This window comes from Podarcis cretensis (assembly GCF_951804945.1).
Source record: "Podarcis cretensis genome assembly, chromosome: 8".
Taxonomy (NCBI): Eukaryota; Metazoa; Chordata; class Lepidosauria; order Squamata; family Lacertidae; genus Podarcis; species Podarcis cretensis.
In genome coordinates this window covers 7,884,085-7,902,209 of record NC_137177.1, presented here as the reverse complement: position 1 = coordinate 7,902,209, position 18,125 = coordinate 7,884,085, and the positions used below count along the sequence as shown (strand labels likewise).

Sequence of the window (18,125 nt, the reverse complement as noted above, 5' to 3'; positions counted from 1 at the left end):
GGAACCAGTGTCCAGGAAAATCCAGGTGTATGGTAACCCATGCGGGAAGACTAGATTTTGGCGAATTTCCTTAAAAGTGGCTCAAAAACTTCTTTTTGGAGAGAGAGAGATTTTGGGAAGAACTAAAGCAAGCTCAACAACTTTGCTCAAAAACGCTCAACAACCTTTGTGTCCGGATTTTCACTTTTTGAAATATGGCAAGCATCCTTTCCCTTCATTTTTGCTGCGGTTTGACTGATTTAGGAACGCCCTTCCTCCATTATAAATGGATTATTATTATTATGATGATGATGCATTCCCCCTCCCCAAAAAAGTACAATGTCTGCAGGCCAGATCTTGCTCGAAAAGAAAGTCCAACAGGGGCTCCTCCCCCGGGAAATGCACTAGAACCCAAGCGAGTAAACAGCCCGCAGGCAGGGCAAAGCCGTTTCGCGGGGTGTTTTGCCTCTTCTCGCGCGCCGTAGCCGCAAAGCCATAGAGACGGTAGGCCTGGAAGGGCCGGTCGGGCAGGCTTGGAAATGCCCCGGAAGCGGAAGCCCGGGAAGGCACTCATATTTGCAAACCCGCGACGGAGCAGTTCGCCGCGCGAGTCGACGGCTAGGAAGACGAGAAGGGCCCAGCCATGTGAGGACGGGCCGGGGAGGGGGGTGGAAGAGAAGGAGCCCAGGGTTTTTTTTGGGGGGGGGGGGAGGTACCCTTTCTTGTGGGTCAGGATTTTTTTTGGGGGGAGGGGTCCTAATCACTATACCGTAAATATTCGAATAGGCGCCCCTGTTTAAGAGCGTTATAATTACTGCCGTATTTATGTATGCCCCACCTTCTTCCCTTACAGGGACTCAAGAAGGCTTACAAAAAAGAGAGACAAAATTTTAAAAAAATCCTTCCAGTAGGACCTTAGAGACCAACTAATTTTGTTATTGGTATGAGCTTTCATGTGCATGCACACGTCTTCAGATATTTTAGTTGGTCTCTAAGGTGCTACTGGAAGGAATTTTTAAATTTTATTTCGACTAGGGCAGACCAACATGGCTACCTACCTGTAAAAAGAAAAGAGAGGGAGGGAGCAGCTAAAAACATAGTGGGGGTCGTGGTGGAAACCAGTCATTAACAAAGCATTCATGGAATTAAATGGCTCCCGCTGCCTTTTTGAAAAGGCTACCCCCAGCTTTCCCCCCCTCCACTCCCTGACACCATCCTCTTCTCATGGCCTTCATGCGCTGCCTCTGGGCTTCCCTTACAAGCAGCTGGTTGGCTGCCTTAAGAACAAAATGCCGGGACTCGCTGCCTCCCCTTCCCCGCTTTGGTCTGATCCAGCTACTGGCCTCTTCCTCACACCCAGGGTCCCCAGATTCTTCCCTCTTGGCTTATTTGGATGCTTCCCAGTGGCTAGTTGAATAATTTTGCCGATTCGGATGGGAGGGTCCCACGTTAGCAGGTTTCCAACCACCTTGCCTTCAATTTGGTAAAGGGCGCTATGTAGCAAAGTAATTGGGTGCATATTTTAAACCTTAGAGTTTGTGACTCTTAACTTGTTTCAAAACTGTTTCTTAATATTGTGTTTTGATCGCTGTAATCTGCCCTGGGCCCTTAGGGTGAAGGGTGGGTAAACAACAACAACACAACAACAGTTAGGATAATTTTATTCCCTGTTAGTTATGAGCAGCAGAGATTTTGCTTCCACACTAATCCCATCGCTCCCCTGCACAGGAGACTTTCAGTGGGTTGTGTCTACTGCCTTAAAATGTTTGAGTGGAGGAATAATGATTCTTGATAGTTAGGATCTTTCTCTTTTTTTCCTTCTACCACCCCTGCACCACAGTGCTTCTTCCATGCTTGCCATGAAAGGATGAGTCGTATAACCACTAGAACATATTTTATATTGCCAAGTCACATTTAGTCGGTGCTGGTTGTCGTACACCAGATGCCTGCATAGTTATCCTATGGGACTTGACAAGCGGCGTCTCTTTTCTTCCTCCTCAGGAGCCTCTTAAACAAGCCCAAGAGTGAGATGACCCCAGAGGAGCTGCAGAAGAGGGAGGAGGAAGAGTTCAACACAGGGCCCCTCTCTGTTCTCACCCAGTCCGTCAAAAACAATACTCAGGTGCTAATCAACTGTCGAAACAACAAGAAACTGCTTGGCCGGGTCAAAGCCTTTGACAGGTAGGATCCTCTGTCGTTTGCTCAGAAGTAAATAAAGCCAGGTTAAGTTCAGACTTTCAAAATAAGTGGCAGATTTCCAGTTTACGTTTTCCTTTTGGTAGTTCCATCTCCTTCAGAAGTTCAGGGAGAGGGGTGTTGGCCCAGGAGAGGGGATTCTCTGGCAGCCCCAGAGTTGAGGAATGCTCTCCCCACAACAATGTGTCTGGTTTCTTCATTTTTTTTTTTTTTAATAATTTTTATTCGTTTTTCAAACACATAATAAAAACAGAACAAAAAAAACAAAACAAGAAATTCAAAACACAAACAAAAACATACAAAACAATTAAACCAATATAACTTCAAAATTATAATTTCATGCCCTTCTTTCTTTTGACTTCCCCATACCTCCCCATCCCTGCATCCTTGTTTAGTGATTCTTTAGCAACCCTTTAGTCAATTATCTTGATTCCCTTTCATTAAATTTCCTTTAGTTTTTTAGTTACAGCTGCAATTCTCTGCTTCTTACCCCATGACATCTTAGCATTCCTCAATTTTACAATAATTTTTAAGATATATTTTAAATTTCTTCCAGTCCTCTTCCACTGTCTCCTTCCCCTGGTCGCGGATTCTGCCCGTCATCTCAGCCAGTCCCATAAAGTCCATCACCTTTGTTTGCCATTCTTCCAGAGTAGGTAGTTCTTGCATCTTCCAATACTTTGCCAGTAGAATTCTTGCTGCTGTGGTGGCATACATAAAGAAAATCCTATCCTTCTTTAACACCAATTGGCCAACCATGCCCAAGAGAAAAGCCTCTGGTTTCTTAGGAAAAGTCCACTTAAGGACCTTCTTAATTTCATTATAGATCATTTCCCAGAAAGCTTTAATCTTTGGGCAGGTCCACCAAAGGTGGTAAAAAGTGCCTTCAGTCTCATTACATTTCCAACACTTATTGTTAGGCAGATGATAAATTTTTGCAAGCTTGACTGGGGTCATGTACCACCGATAGATCATTTTCATAATGTTTTCTTTTAAAGCATTACATGCAGTAAATTTAATACCGGTAGTCCATAACTGTTCCCAGTCAGCAAACATAATATCATGGCCGATGTCTTGTGCCCATTTAATCATAGCTGATTTCACCGTTTCATCCTGTGTATTCCATTTCAACAGCAAGTTATACATTCTTGATAAGTTCTTAGTATTGGGTTCTAACAATTCTGTTTCTAGTTTTGACCTCTCTTTCTGGAATCCTATTTTCCTGTCCGTGTCTGGTTTCTTCATTACCGAGCTTTCAGCAAATGCTGAATATGCATCTCTTTATCCTGGTCTTTGTCAACTGAGATGTGTGTTGATAGTGCCCATCCTATTCCTGCGGCGGTAATCCGTTTATAAATTTAACAACAGTGTAATTTGTGCACTCGGAATTGAACAGTTCCCTTTTGAGTTTCTTCTGGACTCTTCTAGTCTAGAGAATGGGGTTGTTCTTTAGTCACAGAGAGAGGCGTGTTTGTTGGTAGCAGGGAAGAGAGAGCCTTGCATCCAGGTAACAGCTTCCTCTCCCCACCAGGCACTGCAACATGGTGTTGGAAAACGTTAAGGAGATGTGGACAGAGGTGCCCAAGAGTGGGAAAGGCAAGAAGAAATCGAAACCTGTCAACAAGGACCGCTACATCTCCAAGATGTTCCTGCGTGGAGATTCAGTCATTGTGGTGTTGAGGAACCCCCTAATCGCTGGCAAATAATAGGCTGTCAGCAGGCTGTAGGTGCTTGAGAGCCTAGTCCAGTAAACTGGTCTAATCAAGAAACCAGCAAGAGGCTGCTAAGGTGCGCTGGTGGCTTTAGCCAATAGCATCTTCTTAGCATTTACAAGTATTTTTGAGCAATGAGTACCCAGTGAAGGAAAGTGCAAGGCTTTTTGCTATTCATAGAGGTGATGACGAAATTTCCAATCCCCAGACACCTGGTTATGTTCATATATGTTGCCTGATGACCTTTTCTTTTGTAATAAACATTTTGTTAACATCCTCTTTCTGCTTTTTTGTTTGGCACAGGCTCTTCTGCCTGGTGAAGTTTTTGATGGCAATGAAGGGAATGGGAATCTTGTGGCTGGTGGGAGCTGAGCTGTGGGTTACCGTATTTTTCGCTCTATAGGGCGCACTTTTCCCCCTCCAAAAATGAAGGGGAAATGTGTGTGCGTCCTATGGAGCGAATGCAGGCTTTCACTGAAGCCTGGAGAGCGAGAGGGGTTGGTGCACACCGACTCCTCTCGCTCTCCAGCCTTCAGGAAGCTATCCGCAAGCGTTCGGAGCCCGGCGGGAGTGCCCGGCGGGCTCCAAAGGCTTGCGGATAGCAGCCCGAAGCCCGGGGAGCGCAGCGCTGTGCACCCCGGGCTTCAGGCAGCTATCCGCAAACCTTCAGAGTGCTGCCCCAGCCCGCAAGCTCCAGGAACGGCGGCAAGGCTGCATTTTTTTTCTTTATTCCCCCCCCCCAAAAAAACCTAGGTGCGCCCTATAGTCCGGTGCGCCCTATAGTCCGGTGCGCCCTATAGAGCGAAAAATATGGTACATGCTTGGAGCCTGAAGTCCTCTGTGCTGAGAGCATTAGATAGGAAAAGAAGCCACACCCCAAACTGAAAGCTTTTGACTTCTCCCACTGATATAGGTCTATCCATATCCCCACCCCTTATCAGCATTCCCTACAGCTGACCAGCAAGCGCAGCAAAACATCTTCATTTGGTATGAGAACAGAAGTTGTGTTCTGGGCCCTGGTGGCTTCACTGACTTGGACATAGCTGTCTGCAAGTCCTAGTGTTTGGAACAAGCCTGCTGTTGAGGCATGTAGGTTTTAGCTAAAAGGTAGAGGAAAGTTCTTCACTTCTGTTTTCCCCATTCCTTAAAAATATCTCCAGACTCTTAAAAACTTAACATGTATTGGTCAGAAAGAAACCTAGAGACGGAATAATACAATATGCCTGTTCAGTCGTGCCATGGTACTCAGATGTTTGGGCTCCTGAACGCCGCAAACCCAGAACTGAGTGTTCCGGTTTGCGAATGTTCTTTAGAACCCAAACGTCCGATGGGGCTTCCACAGATTCTAATTGGCTGCAGAAGCTTCCTGCAGCCAATCGGAAGCCACCCTTTGGTTTCCGAACGTTTTGGAAGTCGAACGGACTTCCGGAACAGATTCTGTTTGACTTCCAAGGTACAACTGTACTTGAAACAAAATTTGGACCAATTTGCAGTCTTGGGAATTTTCAAATTCATATCCCAAAACATTGCATAAATGTACTGATCAGCAGCAGCAGATGGAGGGATTATTGGGTTGTCTTTGTTCTTATTTTTATGGTGTATTTTGTGTTTTTAATATTGTAATTTTATGTTGTGAACCGCCCTGAGATCTACAGTTATAGGGCAGCGTACAAATTTAATTAGCAACAGCAACAACTGCTTCTGCATCAATTTGCCAGCATCGTTATTTCATTGTATATTCTTTAAAAATTTGATAGCATCCTTGGTGAGTGTTGTAAAAACCACACAAGTGACCATTGCAGTTTATTATTACCACAATTTATTCATATACTGCTGTTTGGGCTTCCGAAGCTTTGAACATAGTATTAAAACGAAATACACAACAGAGCGCAAGAAAGTGCCAAAAATCAGTCGTCAAGCCAAACAATATAAGAGCAGAACCGCAATGAAGAAAAGTGTTTCCAAGATAGAAGATTAAAAGCTGTGCTCCCCAACTGCACATCCCACACACCTTGTGGCTGGAAACTTGAACAGACAATGAAATATTCTTTTTTTAAAAAAAAATACAAAATTGAGTTAGGAAAATGTTCCCCCAAGTTCAATTTAGTAGCACAGGAAGCTGCCTAATTCAGAACATTAGTTGATCTCCCTCAGTGCTGTCTTCACTGACTGGCAACAGCTCTCCAGGGTTTTAGACAGGATACAGTCACCTACTTGGGAGATGCCAGGGACTGAGCAAAGGACTTGCTGCATTCAGATCAGATGCTCCACCACTGAGCTGCAGCCATTTCCCTTTGCCTCTTAAGTAGAACACTGTAACTCTTCATAAAACATGACGCTTTGGGGCTGTTCTTCCTGTAACCCCCTGCTTACTGAGGCTAATGGGATTTGCAGTCTGAACCATCTGGGAGGCCACCAGGTTGAGGAAAGCTAGGGTTGTTCCTAAACCCCAAAGCTGTCTCCCCGTAGTATTTCAGCCTGCTTCTTCTGCTGATGGCTGTGCCTGGTATCTATTCCTCTCTATTGTCTGTCCATCTCTTCCTCTCCCTATGTCAGCATGAGCTCATTCCTACGGCCCAGCTGGCTTCCTCCCAGCCCCTAGGTGAAACCCTAACCCTCTCCAGCCTCTGAAAGTGACTTTGTCTTGCTTTGATACAGGGCAAACCTTTTACCGCCTAGTGCGTCCTACGAGCTGTGTCTTAAGCATTGCTTAAAAACAAATTTACTTAAAGTATCGGTTACCCCCTAGGGGAGGGCAATCAGTCAACGGGGCACAGCAACACAAACCTGCTGCTACACTGGGGAATTTTATACAGGGACAGATGGACGAATCGTCAGAAGGTGCCTGGCGGGGGGTGGGGGGACGACGACTAGGCTACTTGGGGTGCCCTGTGCTTTTTTCAGCATGGTAGATAGGGAGGAAGGGATTTGAGAAATGATTTCAGGCTCATGGGCACTGCATTGAACGAGGAGTGCAGAGGCCCATCAAATTGAGAAAGACTTGGGATATTGCGCAGGTCTTAAAAACTAACCACTTCTCCCCGAAGATGAAACACAAAATGTGCACCTCGGAATTTTGAAGCTCAGTGGGAACTGTTAACAAGCTGGAAATGGTAATTAATTACGTGTCTGAATCTGGTGAATTTTGGCATTCACAGGTGAGCGCTGATGGTTCCAGGTTTTTTCTTACATGTCTGAATAATGGATGTGCTTTTGTGCTTTCTGGATGTAACAGTCCAGTAAATGCTAACTGCTGAATTTTGAAACTTCCCAAAGCTCATCCATTAAGTCAGCCCCTCTGCTCCGTTCTAACGCCCCAACTCAGATTCTGCGCCCGAAGCTGTGAAGGGCGGGTGGTGGTGGTTTGTGAAGAGAGGATGCTGAGCTTGAAGGATGCTGAGCGTGATTTGAGCTGCTTATCACTCAAGAGCCTTCCGCACAGGGGAAAAAGGTGGTACTTGTGCAGGAGGAAATGGTAGCTGGAGTCTGGGAGCCAAAACTGGCTCCTCCACGTTCAGGACATTTCTATCGAGAGACTCGAAGTGGGATAAATAGAGTCACCAACTTGTTTCCTATCCAGCCGCTGATGAAACTCTGGCTGTGCCTACTTACTTTCAGCAGTGCTCCTCAGGTGTTCAGAGTGGTCTTCTTTGGCAATCACTCATAGCCGAGTAAGATTGTCTTCCAAAAACACGGTTTTAACAATGAGTCCGTAAGTGACTGTGGAGGCCAATTCTGGATCCACACATCCTTCCACAGCGGGGACACAGGTTTCCAGGCGAGAGTTGATCACGGTGAGGGTTTGCCAAACGTGCCTTCCTCTTAGCACGTTTCTCCCTTTCACCCTGAATTCAAACGTCTTCAAAGCCCATGACACCTTTGGTAAAGGCTGTTCTCCAATTGGAGTGCTCGCAGGCCAGTGTTTCCCAGTTGTCGGTGTTTATACTACATTTTTTTATATTTGCCTTGAGAGAACCTCTTTTGCAGACCACCAGCATTACGCTTTCCATTTTTAAGTTCGGAATAGTTTCACTTTGGAAGACGATAATCAGGCATCCGCAAACATGACCAGTCCAACAAAGCTGATGTTGAAGAATCATTGCTTCGACACTGGTGATCTTTGCTTCTTCCAGTACACTGGCATTAGTTTACCTGTCTCCCTAAGTGTAAAATTTTCCGGAGACACCGTTGATGGAATCTTTCGAGGAGTTGGAGATGGCGTTTACAAGTGGCCCATGTTTCACATGCATACAGTATGCATCATGGAACAAGTGCACTCTGGACTAGCAAGCAGGGGTGGCCAAAGGGGAGACCACCCAGACTGCAGTTCCAGGAAATATATCCGATATGCAGATGGTGTAAGTTACTTCTGCACATCTATGGAAATCGGTGATTAGCAGACTTCCTGCAAAAGATCCTGGGCCTGAGGCAATGGATATCTTTCTCAACAGCATGTTGACTCCTCTGTTTTGCAAGGTGTGAATTGGCCCATAGTGAATAAGCCTTTTGGAAGTGTTTCAGAGTCCCCTGGTAAAGCAGGAGGCTCTGGCCAATATGTCTCTTCTCTCCCCCCAACATCCCACCCCCTCCCCCAGCCAGCCAGCCCGGCCATCCATCCATCCAGGCAGGCAAGGAGATCCAGCTCAATATTGCAGCTCGGGTTTAGCGCAGGACGGGGCTCCAATTTCGACAAGTCAGAGGTTTCTGCAGAGGCGACAACTCATGTTCAGGAAACAGGGAGACAGCGGAGTCCTGATGATTAATTCAGGACGAAAGGGAGAGGAGGCTGATAAGGGGAAGCTTGAGAACTGCCAGGTCCTGGCTGGACCCATCGATACCTCTCACCAGCTTGAAGCCCAAAGCACTGGAGAAGACCATAAGAAGAGGGTGAGGCCAGTGGTCCATCTCGTCCTGTTCTCAGGTGGCCAAGCAGATACTTCTGGGGACTCTGAGCACAGGACGAGCCTCTCAGTTTGTAGTCCCCGGAGACTATTATTGAGAAGCATCACTGCCTCTGACAATGTGCACCACAGCCATTGTGGCTGTTGTTTAGTTGTTTAGTCGTGTCCGGCTCTTTGTGACCCCTGGACCAGAGCACGCCAGGCACTCCTGTCTTCCACTGCCTCCCGCAGTTTGGTCAAACTCATGCTGGTAGCTTCGAGAACACTGTCCAACCATCTCGTCCTCTGTCGTCCCCTTCTCCTTGTGCCCTCCATCTTTCCCAACATCAGGGTCTTTTCCAGGGAGTCTTCTCTTCTCATGAGGTGGCCAAAGTCTTGGAGCCTCAGCTTCAGGATCTGTCCTTCCAGTGAGCACTCAGGGCTGATTTCCTTAGTAGCCATCAATAGACCTCCATGAATTTATCGAATCCTCTTTTAAAGCTATCCAAGTTGGCAGCCGCCGCTGCTTCTTGCAGGAGCGAATTCCATAATTTAACTCTGTGCAGCATGAGGGAGAACTTCCTTTTATCCGTCCCGAATCTTCCAACCTTCAGTTTGGATGTCCCTGAGTTCTGGAATAATGAGAGAGAGAAAAACCTCTGCCTGCTTTCGCCATGCCATGCGTAGTTTTTATACACTTAAGCAGAGGTTGTATACCTGAAGGAGCATCTCCACCCCCATCATTCAGCCCGGACACTGAGGTCCAGCGCCGAGGGCCTTCTGGCGGTTTCCTCACTGCAAGAAGTGAGGTAACAGGGAACCAGGCAGAGGGCCTTCTCAGTGGTGGCACCTGCCCTGTGGAACGCCCTCCCAGCAGATGTCAAGGCAATAAACAACTATTTTACTTTTAAAAGACAATGATGTATTGCTTTAATATTCAGTTGGAAGCTGCCCAGAGTGGCTGGGGAAACCCAGCCAGATGGGCGGGGTTTGTTTGTTTGTTTATTTATTTATTTATTTATTTTTAATACCCTGCCCATCTGGCTGAGTTTCCCCAGCCACTCTAGCCGGCTTCCAACAAAATATTAAAATACAGTAATGCATCAAACATTAAAAGCTTCCCTAAACAGGGCTGCCTTCAGACGTCTTCTCAAAGTCTGGTAGTTGTTGTTCTCTTTGACATCTGATGGGAGGGCCTTCCACAGGGCGGGTGCCACTACCGAGAAGGCCCTCTGCCTGGTTCCCTATAATCTCACTTCTCACAGCGAGGGAACCGCCAGAAGGCCCTCGGCGTTGGACCTCAGTGTCCGGGCTGAACGATGGGGGTGGAGACGCTCCTTCAGGTATACTGGGCCGAGGCCGTTTAGGGCTTTCAAGGTCAGCACCAACACTTTGAATTGTGCTCGGAAACGTACTGGAATACCAGGTCTTTCAGGACTGGTATTATATAGTCTCTTGTAGTTTCTAGGTAGCCCCACGTAGAGCGCATTGCAGTAGTCCAAACAGGAGATAACTAGAGCACGCGCCACTCTGGCGAGACTGAATTTGGGACTGGAAAAATTAGAAACCAAGAGAACCTGAAACTGACAGGTTTGCACAGCCCCATTCAGGATAGCATTTCAACAGCATACACAGGGAAATGGTATGATTCCTCACTCCAGCTGAGTCTAGCTGGTGCTCTTGCTTTCTCTCTTCAGGAATTAAAAGTGGCGATGGGCAGCACAGGAAGGGGCTTGGGGACTTAAATGTGTGCGAAGTCTTGGAGCACCCTCTTGTGGAGAACGTAGATACCAAATCTCATGCAGCAACCGGTTTATAAAACCAATGAAAGGTCGGAAGGGAGCTGGTGTCATTCCCCGTCTCCCCATAATCCTAGCCGCAAATCAAGGGAATTGTCCAGTTAAAACAATGTCAGATGGAAGACCTTCCCGCAGCACACAATTCATATGCTATGTACCAATAGCAAAACGGGTATATTCTGATGTAGCTGAAATAGCCCAACCTGTCCTCAAGGGGGAGAGGAACTTTGGAGAAACTTCCCAGCTTTGCATAAGTCTTTTTGGGGAGGGAAACCCTACGGCGGGAGAGGTTTAGAAACCCAAAAACACCCCATTGGCGACCGAGCATGCCCAGGGGACAGGGGATGCAACTGATTGTTGGGTAAGGGACAAAATGGAATTAAGTAGAACGGAGTGTCCACGAAAGGGCATGACTGGCCTGGCTGGAACCCTGACCTGGAGCGCTCTTAGGGATGGGAGGGGAATTGGAGTCACTTCACATTTAAAAGCAAGCTTGTACTTTCTGAAATGTGGACAGAAACCCAGCCATCCTTTCTCTGAATTTTGCAATGCAAAAAGTCACGCGGCACAAAAATGCCCATATCATAGTGTGCATATTAAGGCACAGGTGAGCATCAAGGATGTTCCAAAATGCGTTATATTAAGGGAAATCGCCTTGCAAAAATGCATCTGTGAGGGAAAGGTGCATGCAAAACGTGTACATGCAAGGGAAATTTTTTCACTAAAATGCTGGTGAATTTTCGTGAAGACTTCTTAACGGAAAACGTTAGTTGTTGTGGAAATGTAGAGAGCAGAATTTAAGATGGAAAAGGTTGGAAAAGGAGTGAAATTCGACATCTTCGCCCATCTGTGTTCTGCAGGTGGACGGTCACATCAGGAAGTTGTAGCGGAAACTGGTCCATTCGGGTGAACGGGGGCACTGCCCCACCAACCTCAGCCACCCTCAGCCAACCGCCTCCCTTCCTGCCTCCCGGCGTAAAACCTGCCATCGGCTCTAGCACCACCTGCTGTCGGCCTCCTGCCTTGCACCCCCCGCCAGCCTCAATCTGAGATGCTGCATTCACTTCCCTGGCAAAGACAGATTCCGGAGAGGCACCTCCGAGACATTGGAAGGCGTTATCCTGGAGGTGGAGAAGGCATCCGTGGCGGGGGAGGAGCAGATGCCCGAAAAGGTGCTCTCGAAGGCTTTCCGGAAGGATCTCATGCGGAAGACGTAGATGACTGGGTTGATGGCGGAGTTGGCATGTGAGAGGATGATGGAGGCCAGGATGAGCTGGTTTGGGATGGGGCAGGTGGGGCAGAGCAGCATGACCGTGTTGAGAATGTGGACCGGGAGCCAGCAGACGGTGAAGAAAAAGAGGATGATGAACAGCGACGTGGCCGTCTGCAGCTCTTTGCGGACAATCATCCGCCGCCTCTCCTGGGCGCTGACGTCCACCTCTCCCTCGGCCACCTTGCGGATTTGCTGCTTGACCTCTAGGAAAATGCGCCCGTACAGGACCATCATGACCAGCAGAGGAGCCAGCATGCAGGCCATGAAGTTGAAGTAGACCATGTAGGTGTTGGTGATGATGTCGTTGAAGAGGCACTCCCCGCTGGCCGGCAAGGGCTTGTGCCAGCCCATCATGGGCAGCAGGCCGATCAGAAGAGCCAGCACCCAGGACGCCAAGATCACCAGGAGGGCGTTGAGGGGGCTCATCCAGGATTTATACTGGAAAGGCTTGAGGATGGAGATATACCTCTCGACGGCGATGGCCAGCAGCCCGAAGACGGAGGCTTGCGTCAAAACCAGCAGCATGCACAACATCAGGAGGCAGAGCTGCGACCGGTAGCGTGGCAAACCCAGATCGGTAAATTGGGCAAAAGGGATGACCACTGCCCCAACCAAGACGTCTGCCACGGCCAGTGAGACGAGGAAGTAGTTTGTGACGACGGCCCGCAGCTTCCGGCTCTGAAGGACGACGGCGCAGATGAAGACGTTACCCACGATGGAGAACAGCGCGATCAGGCTCTCGCTCAGCAAGTAGGGGACGTCCAGGGCCGGAGGCGACGTGGCGTTCACGGCTTGGAGCGGCTGCTGCTGCATGGACAGCGAATGGTCATAGGCAGCCATTATGGAGCAGCAGCCATGTTGACGCTGTTAGGGAAAAGCTCACCAGACTCTGCAGGTTGCTGGGCCCTTGTGGGTCCCGAGGAAGCCCAGGAGTCTGTGAAATGGGGCAGGGAAGGGGGGAAGAGTTCAGTTAATTGATAAATAGGTATTGCATACCCTCCAACATTTCTCTGAGGGAAATAGGGACATCCTATCCAAGAAGAAGAAGAAGAAGAAGAAGAAGAAGAAGAAGAAGAAGAAGAAGAAGAGTGGGACCTCAGGTTAAGAACTTAATTCGTTCTGGAGATCCGTTCTTAACCTGAAAGTGTTCTTAACCTGAGGTACCACTTTAGCTAATGGGGACTCCCACTGCTGCCGCTATTTCTGTTCTCATCCTGAAGCAAAGTTTTTAATCCAAGGTACTATTTCTGGGTTAGTGGAGTCTGTAACCTGAAGCGTCTGTAACCTGAAGCGTCTGTAACCCGAGGTACCACTGTACAGTGGAACCTCGGTTGTCGAACGTAATCTGTTCCGGAAGACCGTTTGACTTCCAAAACATTTGACAACCGAGGCGCAATGGGCAGCTGGAAAATTCCATTGAAAAAATGGAAAAACACGCCTTGGAAGCCGTTTGACTTTTGAGGTGCATTCAGAAACGGAAGCATTCACTTCCGAGTTTTCGGTGTTTGAAAACTGAAACATTTTGCTTCCGAGATGCTCGAAAACCGAGGTTCCATTGTAATAATAATAATAATAATAATAATAATAATAATAATATTTATACATTGCCCTTCTGACTGGGTTGCCCCAGCCACTCTGGTTGTCTTCCAACATATATAAAAACACAATCAAACATTAACATTTTAAAAACTCCCCTATACAAGGCATGTTCAGATGTCTGGTAAAGTTTGCATAGTTACTTATCTCCTTGGCTTGGGGTTCGCATAACTCCATACCCTCCAACATTTCTCTGATGAAAATAGGGATATCCTCAGGAAAAGTGGGACATTTTGGAATCAAATCAGAAACCGGGACGGCTTCTCTAAATACGGGATTGTCCTTGGAAAACAGGGACACTTGGAGGGTCTGTTATTGCTGCATCTACTACAGTGGTACCTCAGGTTACATACGCTTCAGGTTACATACACTTCAGGTTACAGACTCCGCTAACCCAGAAATAGTGCTTCAGGTTAAGAACTTTGCTTCAGGATGAGAACAGAAATTGTGCTCCGGCGGCGCGGCAGCAGCAGAAGGCCCACTTAGCTAAAGTGGTGCTTCAGGTTAAGAACAGTTTCAGGTTCAGAACGGACCTCCGGAACAAATTAAGTACTTAACCTGAGGTACCACTGTACATATTTTGAAAGCTGTTCATGTTTCCTATGCATTTGAACACCCTTTAAGACACCATAATCAAGTTTCGCATGTTGGTTCTTAAGATCGAGAAGGTGGTTTGTCCTCTATGTTTGGGTGCCATTGTTAATCGACACGGTGCTGGGCTGAACCTTTCAGAACTGCACTGATTTTTCACAATGCACTGAATTTTTTTGTTTATCAGAATTCCTGAGCAATGCCGGGTACCATATATTAGGGGCGCCTCTTAAGATATAGTAACCAAGTTTTGCATGATGGTTCCTGAGATCGAATAGCAGGTTTCTGTCTGTGCCTGGAAACTGTTGGACACCATATCAAATCAAGATGGCAGCCGGAACCTTTCAAAACTACACTGCTTTCTTTGGTTTGTTTGTTTCTTTCTTAGAACTCCCGAGCGACACCAGGAATGAGGCATGTTATTATTTACTTTTTACCGTATTTTTCGCTGTATAAGACGCACCAGACCATGACGCACCTAGTTTTTGGAGGAGGAAAACAAGGGGGGGTGGAATTTGAATCCCAGAAGCCAGAACAGCGAGAGGGATCCCTGCGCAGCAAAAGCAGCGACCCCTCTCGCTGTTCTGGCTTCTGGGATAGCTGCGCAGCCTGCACTCGCTCCATAACACGCACACACATTTCCCCTTACTTTTTAGGAGGGAAAAAGTGAGTCTTATAGAGCAAAAAATATGGTATATATTACTATCTGCCCTTCATCAGAAGGTCTCAGGCTGGGTTACATTAATATAAAATACAACCTTTAAAACAGTTTACTTGCATTGACTGACCAAAACTTCTCTGATAAACCAGGACTCTCTTTTGCACCAAAGACAGTCTTTGTGGCTGATTCTTCCACTTCCACTCAGACCGTTCCACTTACAAATATATGACAGCGTTCCCAGATTTCATCCTTCTTCGGTACCTGTGGTTTTCCAGACACTCTTCATTCAGGGAATGGCACCCTTTCCACATGGACTCATCTGCTGGGCGAGGTGTGAGAGCAAAAGAGAGGGAATCTGCTCAGTGGATTTAGGGGGAATGTTCTAAACTGCACCCTCAATTCACGCCAGGCACTGTTTGTGGCATCATTGCTCCCCTCAAAATGTACCCCAAATGCTTTAGGTAAAGGTAAAGGGACCCCTGACCATTAGATCCAGTCGTGACCGACTCAGGGGTTGCGGCGCTCATCTCGCTTTATTGGCCGAGGGAGCCGGCGTACAGCTTCTGGGTCCTGTGGCCGGCATGACTAAGTCGCTTCTGGCGAACCAGAACAGCACACGGAAACGCTGTTTACCTTCCCGCCGGAGCAGTACCTATTTATCTACTTGCACTTTGACGTGCTTTCGAACTGCTAGGTTGGCAGGAGCAGGGACCGAGCAACGGGAGCTCACCCTGTCACGGGGATTTGAACCGCTGACCTTCTGATCGGCAAGTCCTGGCTGTGGTTTAACCCACAGCGCCACCTGTGTCCCAAATGCTCTAGCTAGCAGAAAATTGCAGGGGAAGAATGCTAGCGGCCGACAAACATTATCACTGCCATTATTTATCTTCTCATTAAGGAAGCTGATAAGTTTCCAGGAAACCCAAGGGGGTCCTGTCTGAAGAACACAGAAACGTGGGAAGATGTTCAGACTATTGGTCTATCTAGTTTGGTATGGTCTATAGCACACGGGTGGCACTGTGGGTTAAACCACAGAGCCTAGGACTTGCTGATCAGAAGGTCAGTGGTTCGAATCCCCGTGACGGGGTGAGCTCCCTTTGCTCGGTCCCTGCTCCTGCCAACCTAGCAGTTCAAAAGCACGTCAAACTACAACTAGATAAATAGGTACTGCTCTGGCGGGAAGGTAAATGGCGTTTCCGTGCACTGCTCTGGTTCGCCAGAAGCAGCTTAGTCATGCTGGCCACATGACCCGGAAAAACTGTCTGGGAACAAACGCCAGCTCCCTCGGCCTGTAAAGCGAGACGAGCACCGCAACCCCAGAGTCATCTGCGACTGGACTTAGCAGTCAGGAGTCCCTTTACCTTTTTAGTGCTTTAAATTGGTGGCATGAGAGCATCCCAGCTCAGCCCGTTTGTCCTTCTGCCTCTGTTTTGTCTACACTGACTTGCCAGCGACACACAACTTATTTGTCAAGGGTTAGATGGCTTCCTCCCAGGTTTCAGGACCGTTCTTTCCCATACTTCCTCCAAATATATAGAATCATAGAACTGTAGAGTTGGAAGGGACCCTGAACATCATCTAGACCAACCCCCTGCCATGCAGACGGCCCATAAGGGGTTCGAACCTGCAACCATGGCGTTATCAGCATCATGATCTAACCAACTATCTCCAGCTTCAATCTGATGCCAATATTTTTGCCAATCACTCTTAAGACGTAAGAGGAGGACACACACACAACCCCAAACACAAACTAAATATTAGCTATGTATTTCACAAAAAAATCCGGGGCACAGATTTTCCCTCGAAAAGGAGGTAGTTAGATGTTCTGGGTTTTCCACAGCATTTGGGTGGAAGGGAATTTGTGGGGAGTAAAATAAGTCGCATTTCCAAAGCCTGCTTCAAGGCACAACCACCAGTCCTCGCATTCCCCCGCCCTCAGTGTGTTGCCAGGTGTTTGGGGCAAAGGCCCATGGCACAAGTTGGCACAATAGTTCCATATGCTAATTTGTATGTCAGGCTGCCTGTTGGAAATGAAAGGGGTGGCCGGCCGATCTCTCGCGAACTACATAGCTGCTTTTCCCGCAGAGTAAAAATAATATTTTTTAACGGGCACCCCCCCCCCAGACCACCCTTTAACCCTTGCCTCTCTCCCCACCGTTTACCCAGCCACACTTTTAATTAACAGCTTCCCCTCACTGTTTGCTAACTCCTCCGCACCGACGATGATCTCTGGGTCCAGCATCAGCAAGTACAAATCGGGCGACATTATTTTTAGTTTCCCAAGCGTTAAAGAGGCCAAGCTAGGAGTGATAAAGGGGGAATTTAGACCTCTGGGCAGTTGGGATAGCACAGCCTAATTCAGGTCTTAAAACAGGGGTCAGCAAACTTTTTTAGCAGGGGGCCGGTCCACTGTCCCTCAGACCTTGTGGGGGGCCGGACTATATTTTTTTTTTTTGGGGGGGGGGGAAATGAACGAGTTCCTATGCCCCACAAATAACCCAGAGATGCATTTTAAATAAAAGCACACATTCTACTCATGTAAAAACATCAGGCAGGCCCCACAAATAACCCAGGGGTGCATTTTAAATAAAAGGGCACATTCTACTCATGTAAAAACGCCCTGATTCCCCAGACCATCCGCAGGCTGGATTTAGAAGGCAATTGGGCCAGATCTGCCCCGCTGGGTCTTAGTTTGCCTACCCATGTCTTAAAAGTTTTCATCCTTGTTTCATTGATGAAGAAGCAAAAGGGATGAAGAAGCAAAAGGGACTCACCCACAGATTTTTGTCCCTGGACCGGCTGCTATTGAAAAGATCAAGATTGGGGTGGGAAAAGCAAGCTCACAGCCGACCCCCAAAGCACTTCCACAGCCTGTGCTGCCTATTCCGTCTGCGTCTTTGTCCTTTTTTTTGTGGCGCCCGTGTTGTGATGATTACAAAAGTCAGATCTGATAAGTGGCGGTTGGCATACAAAAGCACCTGTATTTTCCACTGAAAGGGATGGGCAGGCAGCTGGGCAGCCTGGCTCCGTGGCAGAACATCTGCTTTGCATGCGGAAGGTTCCGGGTTCAATCCCCAGGTTCTCCAGGGATCCAGCGGATCTGTCAGTCCCGGATTCCCGCCGTTGCTCGTTTCTCCCCCAACTCTTCCATTCAGTTCTCTGGGATTCTGCAAATCCGGAGGGGAGTCCCTAAGGCGCCTCTTATCATCATCATCATCATTTTTAATTTGTATACCGTCTTTCTATCTTACAATACTCAAGGCGGTTTACAAGCTGAAGGAACAAAAAATGTACATCTTATAACAATCTAACGCGATACAAAAATGTGATAATAAAACATAACTTTAAAATAGGCAACCTGCATCAAAAAGTAACATTCAACAATCATTAAAGGTAAAGGTAAAGGTAAAGGGACCCCTGACCATTAGGTCCAGTCGT

At 47.5% G+C, this 18,125-nt stretch overlaps 1 protein-coding gene and 1 pseudogene across 2 annotated transcripts; one reads left to right on the top strand and one right to left on the bottom strand.

Annotated features, from left to right (window-relative positions):
• The first annotated feature begins 471 nt into the window (after nucleotides 1-471).
• On the top strand, nucleotides 472-4,166 carry SNRPD2 (small nuclear ribonucleoprotein D2 polypeptide). Its single transcript, XM_079989283.1, has 3 exons — nucleotides 472-624; nucleotides 1,981-2,160; nucleotides 3,707-4,166. Coding segments are annotated over exons 1-3 (357 nt in total). The 5' UTR covers nucleotides 472-622; the 3' UTR covers nucleotides 3,882-4,166.
• Nucleotides 4,167-11,153: 6,987 nt separating this feature from the next.
• Nucleotides 11,154-12,769, bottom strand: LOC307221838 (adenosine receptor A1 pseudogene; annotated as a pseudogene). The gene has a single exon. The product of its transcript is annotated as an adenosine receptor A1 pseudogene (transcript).
• Nucleotides 12,770-18,125: the final 5,356 nt, after the last annotated feature.